General features: G+C 40.1%; 2 protein-coding genes and 1 long non-coding RNA gene across 3 annotated transcripts in view; 1 reads left to right on the top strand and 2 right to left on the bottom strand.

Annotated features, from left to right (window-relative positions):
- Positions 1-181: 181 nt before the first annotated feature.
- On the bottom strand, positions 182-6372 carry gltpd2b (glycolipid transfer protein domain containing 2b). Its single transcript, XM_056397132.1, has 4 exons — positions 5729-6372; positions 3372-3430; positions 3042-3220; positions 182-2903 (listed from the first exon to the last, which is right to left on the bottom strand). The coding sequence occupies exons 1-4, from the start codon at positions 5796-5798 to the stop codon at positions 2285-2287; spliced, it is 927 nt and encodes a 308-aa protein (XP_056253107.1). The 5' UTR covers positions 5799-6372; the 3' UTR covers positions 182-2284.
- Positions 6373-9436: 3064 nt separating this feature from the next.
- On the top strand, positions 9437-17413 carry chrne (cholinergic receptor, nicotinic, epsilon). The gene is made up of 12 exons (XM_056396993.1): positions 9437-9594; positions 13381-13514; positions 13814-13858; positions 14038-14147; positions 14276-14431; positions 14531-14631; positions 14711-14911; positions 15406-15520; positions 15646-15760; positions 15856-16063; positions 16358-16491; positions 16631-17413. The coding sequence occupies exons 1-12, from the start codon at positions 9525-9527 to the stop codon at positions 16796-16798; spliced, it is 1557 nt and encodes a 518-aa protein (XP_056252968.1). The 5' UTR covers positions 9437-9524; the 3' UTR covers positions 16799-17413.
- LOC130182242 (uncharacterized) overlaps positions 16629-17461 on the bottom strand; it is a 3586-nt gene continuing 2753 nt past the window's right edge. The window contains exon 3 of the long non-coding RNA XR_008829694.1: positions 16629-16766. This is a non-coding gene — a long non-coding RNA (uncharacterized LOC130182242). The remainder of the gene's footprint in view (positions 16767-17461) is intronic.

The raw sequence follows: 17461 nt of genomic DNA, 5'->3' as shown, positions 1-17461 counted from the left end.
GCCCTTCGTAGGGGACAGAAAAAGAAGCCAGTTAGAGTCAAAAGTAGCGTCAGGTGGATGTAATCTAATGTAATCCCATTCACCATAATCCTCACAGCCTACAGCACCAGTGGACATCAGCGTTAACCTATACACACTCACTGGTACATAGAAACAAATGAAAGACACAAAACCCAAGGAGTAGAGGTCCATGCAGCCATGTGACATGATAGTCTCATGTTCTTATGTGTGAAGTGAAGTAGTGAGAATCACTGCAGTTTATTTTCACAAAAGTATGGAGAGGAAGTGAATACGTAGTGGAAATACCACCCACAACACGTCATCCTCCCACACACATCTTGGGTCAAAGGTCACAGATTAAAATCTTGACTTGATTCCTGTACAACAAATAGTTGTTCTTAATCATAAATACCAATCGACCATGTGAATCCTTGTTTAGGTTTGACGTTTTTCCTTTGGGAGCTGCTCTAACACAGTCTGCCGCCAACTGCTTGACAAGATTACAGTTGAAGTGTACTTCCGCTCACTGACCTTCAACCAGCTCTTGTCTCTTGTTCACTCTGTGCCCTCAGGCTCTCTCCTTTCTTCACTGTCTCCTCCTGAGAAAGGGAAAGCACAGTCCAGGAAAAGGGAGAGAGCTAGGATTATGTGGCATTAGAGGTATTTGTAGGTTTAAAATAGTCTGATCAAGAGAAGTGCCAGTGACTGATATTTGCACATACTATTCTCCGTGTTACACACGCACACAATAAATTATAATCCTGAGTAATCTGCAGCCCCTTAATATTCTTCAGATCAGGACTTTTTTTTGAATAAGCTTTTACATCTAATATATTCTTACAAAGAGATATTATGAGTGGGGACAGCCTTTAAAAAAAAAAAACTGTTCACACTGCCACTGGGCCATTTCCACAAAATGTGATCAGGTAAGAGTGTCACATTGAGCAGATTATATTCACCATGATGTAAGGAAAGTGAAGATTAGTCTGTAGCAGAGTGCTGGAACCTCTGCTGGATGGTGGATAACATTACACAACAGTTCAGTGGCATTTAAATGTCAAAGTTATCACATTACTGGACCAGATTATGTTATGAAACAGGCGACTGGACTGATCCCTTACTCATTTTATACATATTTAATTATTCTGAACATGATACAAAAACTTACAATGTAAAACTGAGGAATTAATACTGAACACCACATTGACTGTGGAGCACCATATAGTCATTTGCTCTGCATATATTCATTTTTTGTGTATTACCTCTTTAATCAGGATAGACTGATCCCAAATTTTAGGGCTACAAGGCACGTAGACCTCGCCAGTCTTGAGGTAGCATTCTAAATCACCAAGCATTAAAGGAACTATTTGTAAGTTTTGATAATGCTACATAGCCAAGATTAGCATCGACAGCTGTTTACTTACCAATCTTGCCAGGAGCTTCAGCCATTGTTGTGTTAACTAGAGGTTATAATACATCCTCTTACCAGCACTAGTTCTTCAGGGCAGACTGGACGCTACAGTGACTCACTATCAGAAAGTGACAAGATGGTCCGTCTGGGCCAGGGCTAGCTGGTTAGTATGGTAACGTCAATAGAGGAAAAGAAGTGATAGAAATAGGCGTAAAATAAGAGGCTTGCTTTCCACCGCTGGAGACAGCTCTTGGTGCATAAAGCAATGAAGACTGATGCTGAAATTGCAACATTAGTTCTAGACTGGTAAGTGAACAACTGTTAAAGCTAACCTCTGCTACGTAGCAATTACAAATATCTCCTTTAAATTCTATTAAATAGCAGTCATTTTCAATAGCATTTTAACTGTAGAAAAAGAAAATCACCAATCACATATGGGGTTAGGCACAAAAACACAAACTTTACAGTCCATCACAAGATCAGCTCCCCAGTGACATGTGTTACAGTGGAGGTGATCATGTTCATGTTGTGTCCACCTGTTTAAATAATTCACAGTCTGTGTTTAGACAGCCTAAATACATTATATCAGCTGCCTTAAGAATACCTCTAAGGTGAAGAGAAGTCGAGACATTATCTGATAAAATTTGATGAAGAATGTCTGAAAGCAAACTGACTTTCAGTATTACTTGATTGTTGATACAGCACTTTGGTTGGGAAGAAAAGTATGGCACATTTAAATTTTAGCTGAAAAAATCAAGTATATTCATGTCTCCTCCAGTTTAGACCTCATTAATAGCTAGATGTGACATCATGAGGACAGAACAAATCATGGTAAAACACCAGCAGAGACTATATGTTTGATAGTCCTGTTTTCTATGGCAAGTCCAGCATGCCATTTTCCTCCAGGGCTTTCTGCGTCCTGTTGTAAACCTCTCCGATAACGTGAACTACTGTGTTCAGCACTGCGCTCAGCTCTTCCTGGTTCTGCACACACACCAGCCTGAAGAAGAAACCCCGTTCTGGCAAGGCAATGAAGGCCAGCTCGGCAGCCCTGCGGACAAACCATGTGTGGTGGTTTGCGAGGGTGCTCTGGTAGGCCTCTCGACACAGGTCTGAGGGACTCCTGAGCCGACTGGCCACGGGTGTCTCAGCCAGCTTCTCTAGGAAGAGTTTTAGCCAAAGTAGAGCACGATGCAGACGCAGAAGAGTCCGACATCCAGAGTCCGTCTGGTGGTGGAAGTCTACCACACCTCGGTCCAGTTCAACCCCGATCATGGAGCGCACAGAGTGGTAAGCACTAGTGTGCTGTGAGGCCTCTACACTGTTCTTTGTGTCGGCCTCGGTGCTCACAGAGTTTATTGAGTGTACATTTGAGCCAAGCTCTGCTTCAGGGTTCTCCTCTGCCGAGAGGGCCAGTTGGCGGATTATGGTGGTTTTGCTTTCTATCTCTTTAGATATCAGTCCCACCATCGGGCCCAAAGCCTCCATAAACCTGCAGGAGAAACACAGAACAAGGTGAATCAGTTTACAGAGTCCAGATTATGTCATAAGCCATAAATGTCTTCATTCTCTCTGGTGGCTATAAATGAATCCATCTCTCTCACTGTACTCCTGCTTTATCTGATCTTACTTTACAAGCTCATCCCAGCTGGACAGATAGGGCTGCAGCAGCACGTCGGAGGTGTAGGCTGGTGCAGCCAACAGGTGGGAGAGCAGCAGTGACACCTGGAAGGTCTGACCAGGACAACCCTCCAGGATCTGTGAGACCTCAGCTCCATTAGCCCCACTGCTGTTGGACAGCTGGTGAAGCTGACGGTGGGGGGATGGGAAATATGTGAGTGTGCGGGCGATCGAAGGGACAAAGAAAGAGATTCACTACATTCAAATTGCCCATCAGCTTCACAAAATGAATGTATTATGAAGTGTAACAAGTGATTTAGTTTTTGCTTGTTCTCCTTACCTTATTCACCTGATTATAACCTTTTAAACAAGAATCCCAGTGGTAATCCAAACCTCCTTCTGTAGTGAGAAAAGAAACAAGAGAAAGCCAATTAGATTACAATTAGATTTTGGTTGCAGAGGCTTTCCCACTGAAACAGACTTTTCTTCTTGATAATACTGTTGCCACAAGGAGTGCAGTTAACACATCAATAATAAAATAAAATGAAATAAAAGAGAATAAAATAAAATATTTATGGGTTTTCATCTCCATATTCATTCTGATGAATTAGTGTTGGTGGGCATATAGATTTTTTTGACCACCTGGAGGCAGCAGAAACAAATGTGAACACGATGTTGAGCTATTACCACCTGAAGGGTAATACAGTGGACTTGTTAGCAAGCTTGTTGCTTACATATCCAGCAGTTACAGAGCAACATTATTATTCATTTGGAGGCCTGTACCTGGGCACCTGGTGAATGTAAGTCCATTTTTTCTTCTCTTTAAACTCTGTTTTTGGTCTCTACCAACCCCTGAGGGAAATGGCTCTTTAGCTGCAAAATGCCCCACTATTCTCACAAGCTAGTTGCTAACTGTGCCTGTTTCCCCCTGCTGCTGCCCAACCAAAACAATACATTTATAGATCATATGGCTGCACAATGAGCTGAAACTCACTGGGATGAATAGCCACATGAAGTTGAAGAGAGCTGGAAATTGAGGTGATAATTCTCTCTAGATTCATCACAACAAGCGACCCCATTCACATTGTCACATCTTCTTCAAATTGTCATTTGATACATTGATATTATGAAATTATAGAATCTAGCTGCTTTAAATTAGACGAGACTATCCTTTCCTTTACACCAGTTCATTCACAAACATCACGTCATGTGACAGATCTGTTATCCAGCTAACATGAGAAACTGGTTATGAAAAGACTTAGTGTAAGTTCTTACATTCTCGATTAATTCCATTTAGACTTTTAGACATGCTGTACTGTATATAGCACAAAGATAACCATTCTTAAGGCAGCAAATGGCAGCGTGATGTTTAGTTTTAATTGTTTTTGAGCTAATTCCAGCCTATGGCAAAGCAAACCCTGTCATCTCCACTTCCTCCACACACACCATGTGCACAAGTTGTACTGGGATCAGTTGTGGGCCCCAAGTTCTCTAGTGACCGTCTTCCCTAGTGCCACAAGATCCATACACACACCGTTATTATACTAGATAGATAGATAGATAGATAGATAGATAGATAGATAGATAGATAGATAGATAGATAGATAGATAGATAGATAGATAGATACTTTATTTATTCCCTAGGGGAAATTCATGTATTAATGTACGAGCCTATATAGCAACAGAAGTTGCTGTTATGAATGTAACTATTAAATGAAAGCCCTTTACTCTGCTATACAGCATATAATCAAATGAATCCTTGGTATGCCTAAGTCAAGTCAGCTTACTGAAGTCAAACTATTCCTCTGTTTTATTTGGGACCTCCTGCAGTTCTCCAGACCACACATTATATCTGACCAACGTACAACCAAAAGCCATAAAAGCTTCCAGTCATAAAATGTATAATTTTGGTAGTTGACTGTAGCACCCAGTGCCTAAGTCACTGAGCCTGTCAGATGCCAGAAATGTATTTCTAACTTGACAGTGACCTACTGTAGATGTTGCCAGAAGTGTCAATAGAGATGTGAAGTCCTGCCACTACGTACTATGAGCCATGTCTAAATTTAAGTTTCCTAAAGTAGTTACTATGAAGATGTAGAAATGGCATTTCATGTTTTCTGCTCACTTTGCACTTTGTCATCTGACTAAATTCTCTCAAATCTTGCAGCACTTTGAATTTAATCCAAGCTGGAGAAAGAGATCACATGGTCCCAGTTTGAACATTTCTACAATGATTACTTTGAAATTGCCTCTCTGGAATTGTTTTCAAATATACTTTATATAGGTTTATTTCTTGTTGACTTGTAGATCAAAAAACTCAACCATTTGTTAACCACTTCTTACTACTTACTACTTAAATACACCAGGATCCCTACAATAAGACAGAAAGATATGGTGAAGTTATAGATGCCATTACACCCCAAGAAAAAAAGAAGATCATGATAAAAAGTTGTTATCCTCACAGCCTACAGCAAATATTTTTGAGCATAAAGAGTCAGCAAAAAGCGGTGTGACTACCACGCTTAACTCTGTTGCCACCACACCATGTGATACATTCCTGATCTTGAGCCTATGCATTCCAAACAAGGGAGGGATTTCATTGATTAATAGTACAACATAGAAACCACACACGCAACCACATAGATAGACACACACACACACACACACAGACATAAACACATACACAGAAATACTCACGGAGCCACAGGGAGCCAAGGAACAGCAGCAGGATTAAGATAGCTGCAGCAGCCTTGCTCTTTACACCCATACTGAAGTCCAGTTTTGGGGTCTGCCAGTCTCTCTGTGTTCTTTCTCTGTGTCTTTTATCTTTTAATTCCTCTGTGTCTCACATGAGTCCTTGTCCCCTTGCACTGGCTGTCACCACAATTACTCTCTACCGGACCCTTGCCTCTGACCCCCCTCCCCCCACCCCCTGTCCTCTCAAATCTTTCATACAACTCCCCAAAACGTCCAATAAAGAGGTCTGTCCACCATTGTACCTAAAAGAGCTTGTATTAATGGTTAACTCTGTTTTACAACTGCTGCTTTCCCTTGTCAAGCTATTACAACTCAGCCTGTTGTTTCTGTTTCTTTTTTGTTTTTCTCTGACTTTCTTTGGTTCACGTCCTCCTTCTACCCTGCCTTTGTTTCTAACTAACTGATTCTGGAGCTGCCGGTCTCTTTTTGTGTTGCTCAATATGAAGGTCCAGAGATCAAATCAAGTCCAGCCCCTGGCTGATAAAGCAGAGCGCACGTAGCTTGTCCGCCAGTAACCCCTTTCCTCCAGATTCATCTTGTATGTATGCACTATATTCCTGGTCAGCTTGAGTAAATGCCTGCTCCCTCTCCTCTCCTCTCCTCCCACCACCACCCTTTGTCGTCACTCCTCTCTCTCTCTCTCTTGCTCTCTCTCTACTCAATCACACACATCCTTACACCACCACCACCACACCACCACAACCGCCACATATTACAACAGCACAGACACACATTCCTGAAAACATGCTGGTTTAAATAAAAGTATGACATGAAACATAGGTGTCTCGGGACACTCTCTCAGTGTAAACAGAATGTTTTCCCTATATTTATCTTACTATTTATCTTACTGTGTTAAAGCCATGACAACCTCGGGTAAACCTCTGTATTGATTCATCTGTGGGACAACAAAATCTCCTTTTAGTTGCTGAACAAGGAGAGATGTGATACCAAATCCATGTTTGTCAATGAATAACAAAGTCTAACCAAGCTTATCCTAGCTGACACGGCAGTGGGAACAAAGAAAGTCCATTCATGATATGACAAATATGTCTGTTGCTCTGCAAAAACATATTGGGAGCAAACAAAATGAATCTATTTAGGAAAAAAATTACTTAAATTAAATTTCCTTTCCCTTGTGACCATATCTGCCACAAAAGGTCATTAACATTTTATAATATATCATTTTAGATTTTTCAATGCTAGTTATTTATTGATTCAATTCAATTTCTGAAGTCTAAAGTCTGAGATATGTCAGTAAAACAGGAGGAGTGACGTGGTGCGTGAAGGGTGTTCCCATGATTATCACCTCTGGTAGTGATAATCATGGGAGACTAAGTGATTGGTCCCTATCAGTGGGTTTGCTGTTCCTGCTGCTGCTGTGGGGGGAGGTGATCAGACATTGAACTCCACACTCGAGCCAAGCCACATGTGTGCTCATGAAGAGAGACTTAACAATGGTATTTTTCAGCAGAGGAGCGGGAAAAAAGTGAAAGCAGGGGCATTCATTACTTGGCTGGGAGGGGCCGGTCATGGGGCTTTTATTCTGTGCAACCAATGGATGATCCTGTCTGGAATAGGCAGCAACGGACAAGGAGAGACTGAATCCCTGTGAAAACATGTGACCCTTTCAGAAAACCTGAACTGTTTCACTCCACACAGTTAGTGCTCTCAAATGAAATGTTCTCATGCAATAACAAACATTTCCAAATTATTACAATTCTCAAAGTTTTATGTTTGTCTGTGGCAAATAGCAGTCATCTGCTGAACCTTGAAGCTAGACTAAAACACATGGTGTGAACTCACACTGTGTGAATATGTTTATGTGTGGGGGTTCAGGAGAGCAGGAAAGAGGATTTTTGTCACTGTCAAATACCACCACACTGGATTTTCCACTGTGCACCAAAGTGAAACACATCTGGAGACTCAAAGCATTTATTCACAGTATATAATCCAGTTTGGTCATTTGTTAAAAGATGTTAATAGGTTTCAACAAAGGTGTAAAGTTCAAATTTACATATAACAAACATCATCAGCCAGATGAATGACAATAATGTTGGCATTCAAAAAGCAAATGTTTTGTGAAAAAACAGTGCCGTTGTTGATTCTTGTGGGTGTGACCCCTTATGGTTTGTTGCCTGAGGTATAATCCTGGTCTGAAGTTGCAACTTTCCATTTGCAACAAGCATTCAAACAGTCATGTAAATCCACTGGAGGTTTATTATACATTTAAAGACTGACATGGGTTTAACTGTTGCATACACAACAGACACTGTCTATTTAAAAACTGTTTTCACTGCACTGCTGTCCAACCGCAATAACTCCACAATGATTTGAACCCCCTGCTTCACTGGATGTGGCTATATTTATAACACCAGTTATATATTTAAAAAAAAAAAACAGTTACACACGCCTGTCTGACAGTTTGCACTGACTGGCCTCCACGGCAATTATTTTACAAAGTTGCTGAATATAATTGGGTGGAGTTGAGACAAAATTCTTGGTTTCAGTTGTATAGAAGAAGCAAGAAAAGCAAACACTGGATTGCACTCAGACTGGTTATAGTGGGGGAAATGTAAACAAACCAAACTGAACATTGCTGGAAGGTTCCCTTATTTTAAAATGTCCAAAAAAACAATCTTGCCCCTCTGATCTTTAATTTGCCATGCTATAAACTAAATAATAAAAAAAACAAAACATATTGTTTTGATAAAGCTGTATACTGCAGCTATGCTCTGTGAACTTGGGTTAGAAGCTGGACAGACCCAGCCCTTCTTCTGTCCCTGAGCTCCAACTTAGTGTGAGACACACAATCTGCCTTCTGGAGGCTCTAGTTACCTTAAAGAAGCTCATCTCTGTTTCCCTAACTGTATATTTAGAAGTACATCACATACTGTGCAACTCACATGGCACATTCCAAAAATCAGTCTGTTGCCCTTGACACTGCAGAGCGACACTACTTATATTACTCACAGTACTAATTATAATAGCTCATTTAGTCTCTGGATTTGAAATGAGTAAAATGTCTTGACAGTCTGGTTTGGAGTTTTTGAAGTTCCCTTTACAGCATGATCTGTTGGAAATAAAAAAAAAAAAGGTCAGATGATTATGATGCAGATCTAAGTGTCTGCCTCCATGGTTTTATAGGTTGTATGTGTAATGTCTGTCTCCAGCCCTTTAACCCCATCGCGCTGAAGTCTGCAGACGCTCCCTCACCACTAGGGTCCTGCTGTTGAAGTGGTAACGCTCTGCAGTTTGTATTAACACCGTGAACACATAGCAGTGGGAGAGGAGGTCTGCGTAGCCCGTCACCTGTTCACCTCACTGCACCCATGGGTGTACGTATCCTGCTTCACACACACACACACACACACACACACACACACACACACACACACACACACACACAGACACACACACACACACATTTTTGCCACACAAATATCTGAATGGAATATGAGTGGCTTCACCACAGATAGTTGTCATCTAATGATCATGATGATGATTATTGTGGGTGACCGGAGTGTGACTTGTGTCCTGGTTTAGTGCTTCCCAGCTGCTGTGTAACCTGAGCCATGGACAGCGACAGCCGGGGTGGGCGACAGTCAGGGGGTTTGATGGGGGGGATTTAGGGCTCTTCCTCTCTGTATTTACTCTCCCTCTCTCTCGCTCTCTCTCTCTCTCTCAAACTTTAAATTTAAAAATAGTGCAGTGTTGGGCAGTGGAGGGCTCTTGGAACATGATGGCAGCACGTAGTTTTTGGACATTTTTTGGAATTGTAACTATTCTCTGGGGTTTAATGGTTCAGGGTAAGTGGCGCAGTTGCAAACTTTTGGCACATCCTCATTGACTTGCTGGCTGCCTTCTTATCTATTGAAACAATCTTCTGCCTGTCATGTGCAGTCAGAAAAGACAACCAGCTCTAAAACACTTTTTACATTAATGCGAGAGAAAACTTTCCATACTCTTGACCTCCTAAAAAGATCTAAAAACTTCTACACACATGTTGTTATAAATGATCAATTTGTCGTTTTTGTAGATGATATAAATTTTAATCCATTTTGGAAGCATAAAAAGTGATTTTCCTTTTGTTGATAGCCTATCTGCAAGTATATATGTACAATATGGACTATATCCGCATGCTGTTGTAAAGTGTATATAAACATAATTAATGTCTGAGTTGACTTTTTGTGCTCATCTGTACACTGGGCCATGCACTTTATTTATAGACTTACATTACTTTAAATTTGGCATACAAGGGAAACAGTACACAGAGCACTTGGGTTTTGTCTCTGCTCATATACAGTTAAGTTCGCTTTTATGCATAGCTATTTATACTGATGTTGACAGGGATCATCTGTCCTATAACCTATTGCATGATTCAGCGGTACTTTGAATACAGTTAATGCAATTTATCAGATGGGCACAAAAAACGTCTGTTAGCATCAAGCAGTGCAGATGGTCATCTGTGCTTTATCACGCAAGAAGCATTACTGGAGTGTGTAACAATCCAAATTTTAAAAAGTAACACAGGTCTATAATAAAGTCCATAGTGTTTGGCATAGATACCATTCTGCAACACGAACAACAGGCCAGAAAGGCAACAACTGCAGTGGAAGCAGAAGCGAAACTCTGGATATGATGGAAGTTTTATACAAATGTGAATTGGGGGAGTTTAAATGATTCTGTAAATCCATTTTGTCAGTCAGGAGAGACAGATATGACATGTTGCTCTCAACAGTTGTGGGTACATCTCCTAGGAAGAGGTCACCACGATAGATAAAAAGAATTCTCAGGGACAAGGTACTGGCATGGGCAAGATTCATCCTGAAATGTAGACTCTTGATATTATTGGTCTGACATGCTTAAAATGCCTTATGTCTCAAATATCACGCTGACGATATATGCTGACGTCCATTTTCAAACACAGCTCATCTTCCCTGGAAAAAACATACGGTACATTAAGATTGTCAAACTGTCCAAACCTCTTATGGAACAATGCAGACTGTTCTAGACAAGCTTTTTACACTCTTACAGATAACTGACATTATCACTGTCAGATACAGACTTGAGATAAACTTGAGCTGAAGCTGTTGTCAGCCATTTGGTCTCTTTTCACATGGAGCAACAGCTGGACTCATTCAGTCAAACCCCTTCACTTCCTCCTTCTTCACTCTTCATCAAGTTATGATGATCAGAACGTGATGTACTAGAATGCAGCTGACAGATGACAAGGCTTACATGCTGGGCTTATCTTCAGCTAGAAAGGATGCTTCCTGGAAAATGTACCAGACACCTTCTTCCTCTTCCCAGATCACATTGAAATCCCTTAAATCGCTTTTCATATTTAAAATGCTCCCATAGTGTGCATTGGATAGTGGGTCACAGTCATCTGGGGTGAGCTTGGCTTGCCTTTACCTCGGTCAAACAGCAATGTTGTAATGTTTACCTGTGTGGCCATGTTGTTCTGACACACTTGCCTTCGTGTTAGCTTAAAGGGTCAGTTTAACCAAATCACAAAAAAAAACAGTGGTTCTATCTAGTGATGTAGATTTCATCTGGCAAAGTTTCACGATATCATCTGCAGCCTCTTCCTCTAGTTACCCATCATCACTCTCCTGTCTCTCTCTCTGAGCAGGCTTAAGTATCAGCTGCAGGAAGTGACCAGGTCAAAGCACAGATGCCAAACATTGTCTGTACTTTGTATCCGCATATTAGTATAACTGAGTTGGCTGACTCAACTGCATTTATAAGTACATCAGACAGTGCTATTCACATGGCATGTTTGAAAAATCAGTCTGTTTCTTTCTCGGTCGCTGTAGAGTGACGCTACACTCAAACAATATTTCATTTGTTTGAATATCAATGTGAAAAATGTGTCCTTGCAACCATCCATCATAAACAGCCTGTTATCCAGCAGTATACTTTTTTTCTAGATGGATATAAAAATCTGTGAAGGCTTTAAGCTCACAATGTTTAAGTATATACTTATCACTGCCTACCACTAACAAACAGGAACATCAGAGCTTTACAGTGATTTTTCATAGTTTATTTTAATCGGCCATGCTGTCAACTTGGTGTCTCCATTTAAAAGAAAAAGAGACCTGTATATAAAATGTGTTTATGCTTTCTAAACAACTCCTATAATCTTCCTTTTATGAAGAGGTGTTTTTGTTTTCCTCCATGATGAAACAGCAGAAAGTACTATGGATCTGTTTCCAAACTCAATGGGCTGTTGGCCCAGAGAGGTGCTAGAGCGTTACTGGAAATTGATAAAACACAAGGGAATTACACACATTACCTTCCATTTTCCCCTTTTTTAGTTTCACTGATTGTTGTTCACTCAGCCTTGTGTCAAGTGTAATATTTAACAATATTTAGTAATTCATAATTGCTTTGGGAAGTGAAACATCTCACCACTGTCATTACACTGCCCACTACACAAATTGTCTCATGGGAGAATTGCGATTACAGCTCAGAACTATGTGAAATATTTTTGTCTGATTGCACCAGACAGACCGACGAATAGATCAATCATGGGTGATGGCATCTTTACCACTTTGTAGAATGTGTTACTATCACTTTTTTTTTTACCTAATAATGATATTGATGAATATTGTAGATGACCTGAGTGTGATTTATAGTCCCAGTTTGGAGTTTCCCAGCTGCTGTGTAATCTGATCTGTGAATAGTGACAGCTGGCAGGGAAGAGGCAAAGGGGTCGGAAATAACCTCTGCCTTTCTTTCTCTTAGTCTCTCTTTTAGTTCATTCTGAAGTAGGAGAGTAGTATAATGCTACCACTGATATTAAGTGCAGTTTTGAGCATGATTACTAGACTCCTGGCCAATCTTTATACTTTGACTCATATCTCTGACCTGTGGTTGTTGTCTTTCTCAACACTTGTGCACCCACACTGCAGAACATACATGTCATATTTACTATAAAATGTTCACGTATGCATTTCAAATTCCACAACAATCAAGGATGTATGTAGATCACAAAATATATTTGAATACTGAAAACACAACAGTGTCTTGAGAAACAGTAACCTAAGGTAAACATTGTTCAAATATGTTCAGGTTGAAGTCACACAGTTGGTTATTGTTTACCATGCGGAATATTTATCAGAAAGGTTTGTAAAATTAGGTAAAGTTTGATTGTCTTGGTTAGTTATTTTCAGTTGATGTCACATGGTTTCAAGTCATCTTAAAACTGCCTCTGTTATGAGTTGTTATATCTAACCCGAGGAGAGACACATGGTGTTTGATGTTTAAACACACAGTATTTGTGCTTCTATACACACACAAAAAGCTTAATTTGCATCTGCATCACATTTTTCTACTTTTCTACTCTCAAAAGTGTTTTAGAGTACTGATATGTGGGCTATCGATGCAAATTGACAAACCCAAACTGAACTGATATGTATCATGTTTACATTAAATTATTATTATTAAATTATTTAAATATAAAGTATATTCATCACATGTTCCCACATAGTTTGCTATATTTCAGATGTTTATCCCCCTCCCCTCATGAAATATTAATCACATATGTACATAAACTCACTCAATTTCTCATCTTTTTCTTCATGCAGTGCAGTGTAATGAGGAGTCCGAGCTGATCAGAGACTTGTTCAAAAACTACAACAAGAATATTCGTCCTGTTGTTCATCCTGAAGACAAGATGGACGTTCAGATCAAGCTGACCCTCACTAACCTAATCTCTCTGGTGAGAGCTTGCTCTTCCTACTTGTTGTAACAAAGCCTGGCAGCACATTAACATTAGCAGTATTTACCAATGGCTGCAAGGGATTACAACAGTTGTATACAGCAAATACAATAGATTTTCAAAAAGGAGCAAAACCACAGGTTCACCATGATTCCCAGAGGACAATAGGATTTATTTTCATTCAGGGTTTTAGATGTGAGCACATGGCTCATGCCTGCTAGGTCACGAAGGTAAGGTGGCACTGTATGATAAACACAGATATCTCAAAAACTCATTGTATATCTTCACTTATACCACAGAATGAAAAGGAGGAGACTCTTACAACCAACGTGTGGATTGAGATTGTGAGTTTTCCCTCTCTTCACACTGAATGATTTTTTTTTTTTGTAAAAAATCATGGACGGACTTTTGGTTGAAGGGCTCATTTTGCATACATTACTCTTCACTTATTCACTTATTCAGCCGTCTGTTGTGTTTCATTTTTAATGGCACTGGTGACCTTTCTCTCAAATGTCATCTACAGCAATGGAGTGATTATCGCCTTGCTTGGAACTCGTCTAACTATTATGGCATAAATGTTATTCGTGTCCCATGCAACACTGTTTGGCTTCCTGACATTGTCCTTGAGAACAAGTAAGGCAGAAACAAAAAGGAGTAAAAATCCCAAATTTTCCCCCACCTACAGTGTCATTATACTATTTGTTGGTTGTTTGGGTATAAAGTCTGGTGTCACCTCTTTCTGTTCTCCTCATTCTCTGCAGCATTGATGGAAAGTTTGATGTGGCCTACTATGCCAATGTGTTGATCGACAACAATGGTTGGATGTACTGGCTACCTCCTGCTATCTATCGCAGCACTTGTGCCATCGAGATCACCTACTTCCCATTTGATTATCAAAACTGCACACTAGCATTCAGGTGTGGTACAATTATATTATCATTAAATAAATATACTATATGCATTGCATTTTATCAATTTGTTTCTATTCTACTCTACCCTCACTGCCATAACCCTAGATCCCAGACATACAGTGCCAATGAAGTTGACCTTATCTTGGCTTTTGACGAAACAGAAAAGACTATTGAATGGGTGGACATCGACCCAGAGGCTTTCACAGGTACAGGACATCCACACTGAATACTCCAAAATTCATAACACACAGTTCCTCTCCAGCTTATTATGTTTTCACTGTTCAGAGAATGGTGAGTGGGCCATCGTCCATCGTCCAGCCAGGAAGATGATCAACAAACGGTACACCCCAGATGATCTGGAGTATCAGGAGATCATTTTCAATCTGATCATCCAAAGGAAGCCCCTGTTCTACATCATTAATATCATCCTGCCGTGCTCACTCATCTCCTCACTGGTCGTATTGGCCTACTTCCTACCTGCACAAGGTCAGCAAGGCCATTGCCTAAATCCCTGTGGCTGTTATTAAGTGCAGTACATGTTTATGGTTTCAAATGGGTCAATATCACAAGGCTGTTTTAAAACACCAAGTCTCGTATCATATCACATAGAACAAAACAATAATTTATATTAGTTACTCTTATACTGGCCTTAAAAAGAGGACCAAAAGTAGCCATTTTATTGGCTTTGTTATACAAGCATTAAAACGGAGCTCACTTCAGGAGGCTCTAGGATCTAGTTCAAAACTAAAATTAAAAACATTCATTCAGAAAAGTCTTAGCCAAATCTATAAGTGAAGTCAGATGTTATTATATTATGCTACATTTCTACATACATATATATACATATATATATATATATATATATATAGTGCCTGAGCACATAGAATATACTCAAAGTATTTGGTGCCACAGCTGGAATGTTTTTTTTTATTATTCAGTGTGCTCTACTGTCTCCTAAGTCTCTGTTGTCCCCTTTACAGCTGGGGGACAGAAGTTGACTGTGTCCATCTCTGTCTTGCTGGCTCAGACTGTTTTCCTCTTTCTTATTGCTCAGAAAGTCCCTGAGACATCTCTCTCTGTCCCTCTCATCGGCAAGTGAGTCAGTGTGTGTTCTCTGATGACCTCTGCAGATCTCTGCTGCTTTTCTTTTTTTTTCTTCTTTTAATCCATAAAGTTTGATTCCCCTCTCCAACACAGATCTTGTCTAATTTCTTCCTCAGGTACCTGATCTTTGTCATGTGTGTCACTACTCTCATTGCTACTAATCAAATTGTGGTGCTGAACTTCTCCCTGCGCAGCCCCAGCACTCATACCATGTCCCATACCATCAAACATGTAAGTACATCCTTTCCAGCTGAGTCAGCTTTTACTATTCAAGAGTTTGTTGTTTTTAATGTGACAATTACTGTTATCTCTTGTGTCTCCCGCAGCTGTTCCTAGAGATGGTACCTCGCTTCCTGGGCATGTCCCCACTGGTGGATGACAGTGAGGTGACAACAGAGGTAAACGGAATGCGGGAGCGGCGCCGCAGCTCCTTCGGCCTCATGCAGAGAGCCGAGGAATATGTAATGAAGCAACCTCGCAGTGAAATGATGTTTGACAAACAAAGAGAGAGGCATGGTCTCACACGATCGATTGGTAGGATGTCTATTTCTAAAACTATGAGCCAGCACAACAATGTTTGTCACACATTCCAGCTCAAATACTTGCATGAATATTTCATAGAAATAGTTATTTCCCTGCCACCACAAAATGTAAATGCCCACAAGGTGTGCTTCAATGGAATTTATTGTGTTTATTTTTGTATTACAGGCTAGTTGTGTATAGTTTAACACATTTTTTTGCCTTGTCACCATCAAAGATACCAGTGTCTGCCTCTGGAAATGCCGCAGCATACTGTTGTCTAAATATCGGTGTCTCCTTACCCCCCAGTGGATAATATAGATGTCAGCAGCACAGCCAACCTGTACAAGAGTTTGGCCCAAGCTGCACCTGAGATCAAGCAGTGTGTGGATGCCTGCAATTTCATTGCTGAGAGTACAAGACAGCAGAATAACATTGGATCTGTGAGTGTTACTGTAAACTTTATAATCAACATGACGTTTTGGATGAGTATATTGGTTACATATTTTCCATTTCATATGTGTTTTGAGCTAACTGCTATCTTCATTATTTAACCTCTATTCACTCCCTTTCCAAATAAAGGAAATTGAAAGCTGGGTGCTGATTGGGAAGATGATTGACAAGGTGTGTTTCTGGGCTGCCATACTCCTCTTCATCATCGGCACAGTGGGGATCTTCCTCACAGGACACTTCAACCAGGTGCCAGAATTTCCATTTCCTGGCCAAAACAAAAAATTTATCAGTAGTTAAGAGAAAAAAAAATCATTTTGCTCTGTTGAGACTTTTCCAAGGGTTGCTGTACCTCATGCTGTCTGTAATGCTAAGCAGTCTTGCTCATTGACTTGATTGAGAGTTAAGTCTGAGCAGGAGGGCTTTAATAACAGATGTTTAACACCAAATCTGTCTGTCTTCAAATATTAAAGTTCTTCATCTTAGTGTAAGTTCTTTGTTTGCAAGTCCAGTTAAAAAGTGATGTTTTAAATCATCATCAGCAGCAGCAGCGTCACAATCATCATCATCGTCATGAGAATCATATCAAGTACAATTGTTATTTGTCTCTTTTGCATTATACAAGACTCAGTGTTGTGAGTTCAAGCAATCCATCTTTCATGGCCTTACAAGAATCTTCTATGCGCTACACTGTAAAACATATCTAGTCAAGTCTGGATAAGTTTTCCTGCATGTACTGTGTCCTATATGAAGAACATGTGCATGTAACTTGAGCCAGCCAGCTCTGAATCAAAGCCTTATTCTTCCTACTATGACTTATTTATTAGAAAGTCTTGTTAGAGGTAGATGGCTCAGAGGGATATTGTCTTGATATCATTGTGCCATGTTTTTTAAATAAATATTTTATTTTGTGCACCATGACTTATTTAATCAATTTATTACAAACTGTGTGTTCTGCGAAAA

Source organism: Seriola aureovittata, chromosome 15 (assembly GCF_021018895.1).
Source record: "Seriola aureovittata isolate HTS-2021-v1 ecotype China chromosome 15, ASM2101889v1, whole genome shotgun sequence".
NCBI lineage: Eukaryota > Metazoa > Chordata > Actinopteri > Carangiformes > Carangidae > Seriola > Seriola aureovittata.
This window is presented reverse-complemented; position numbering and strand designations above follow the sequence as displayed.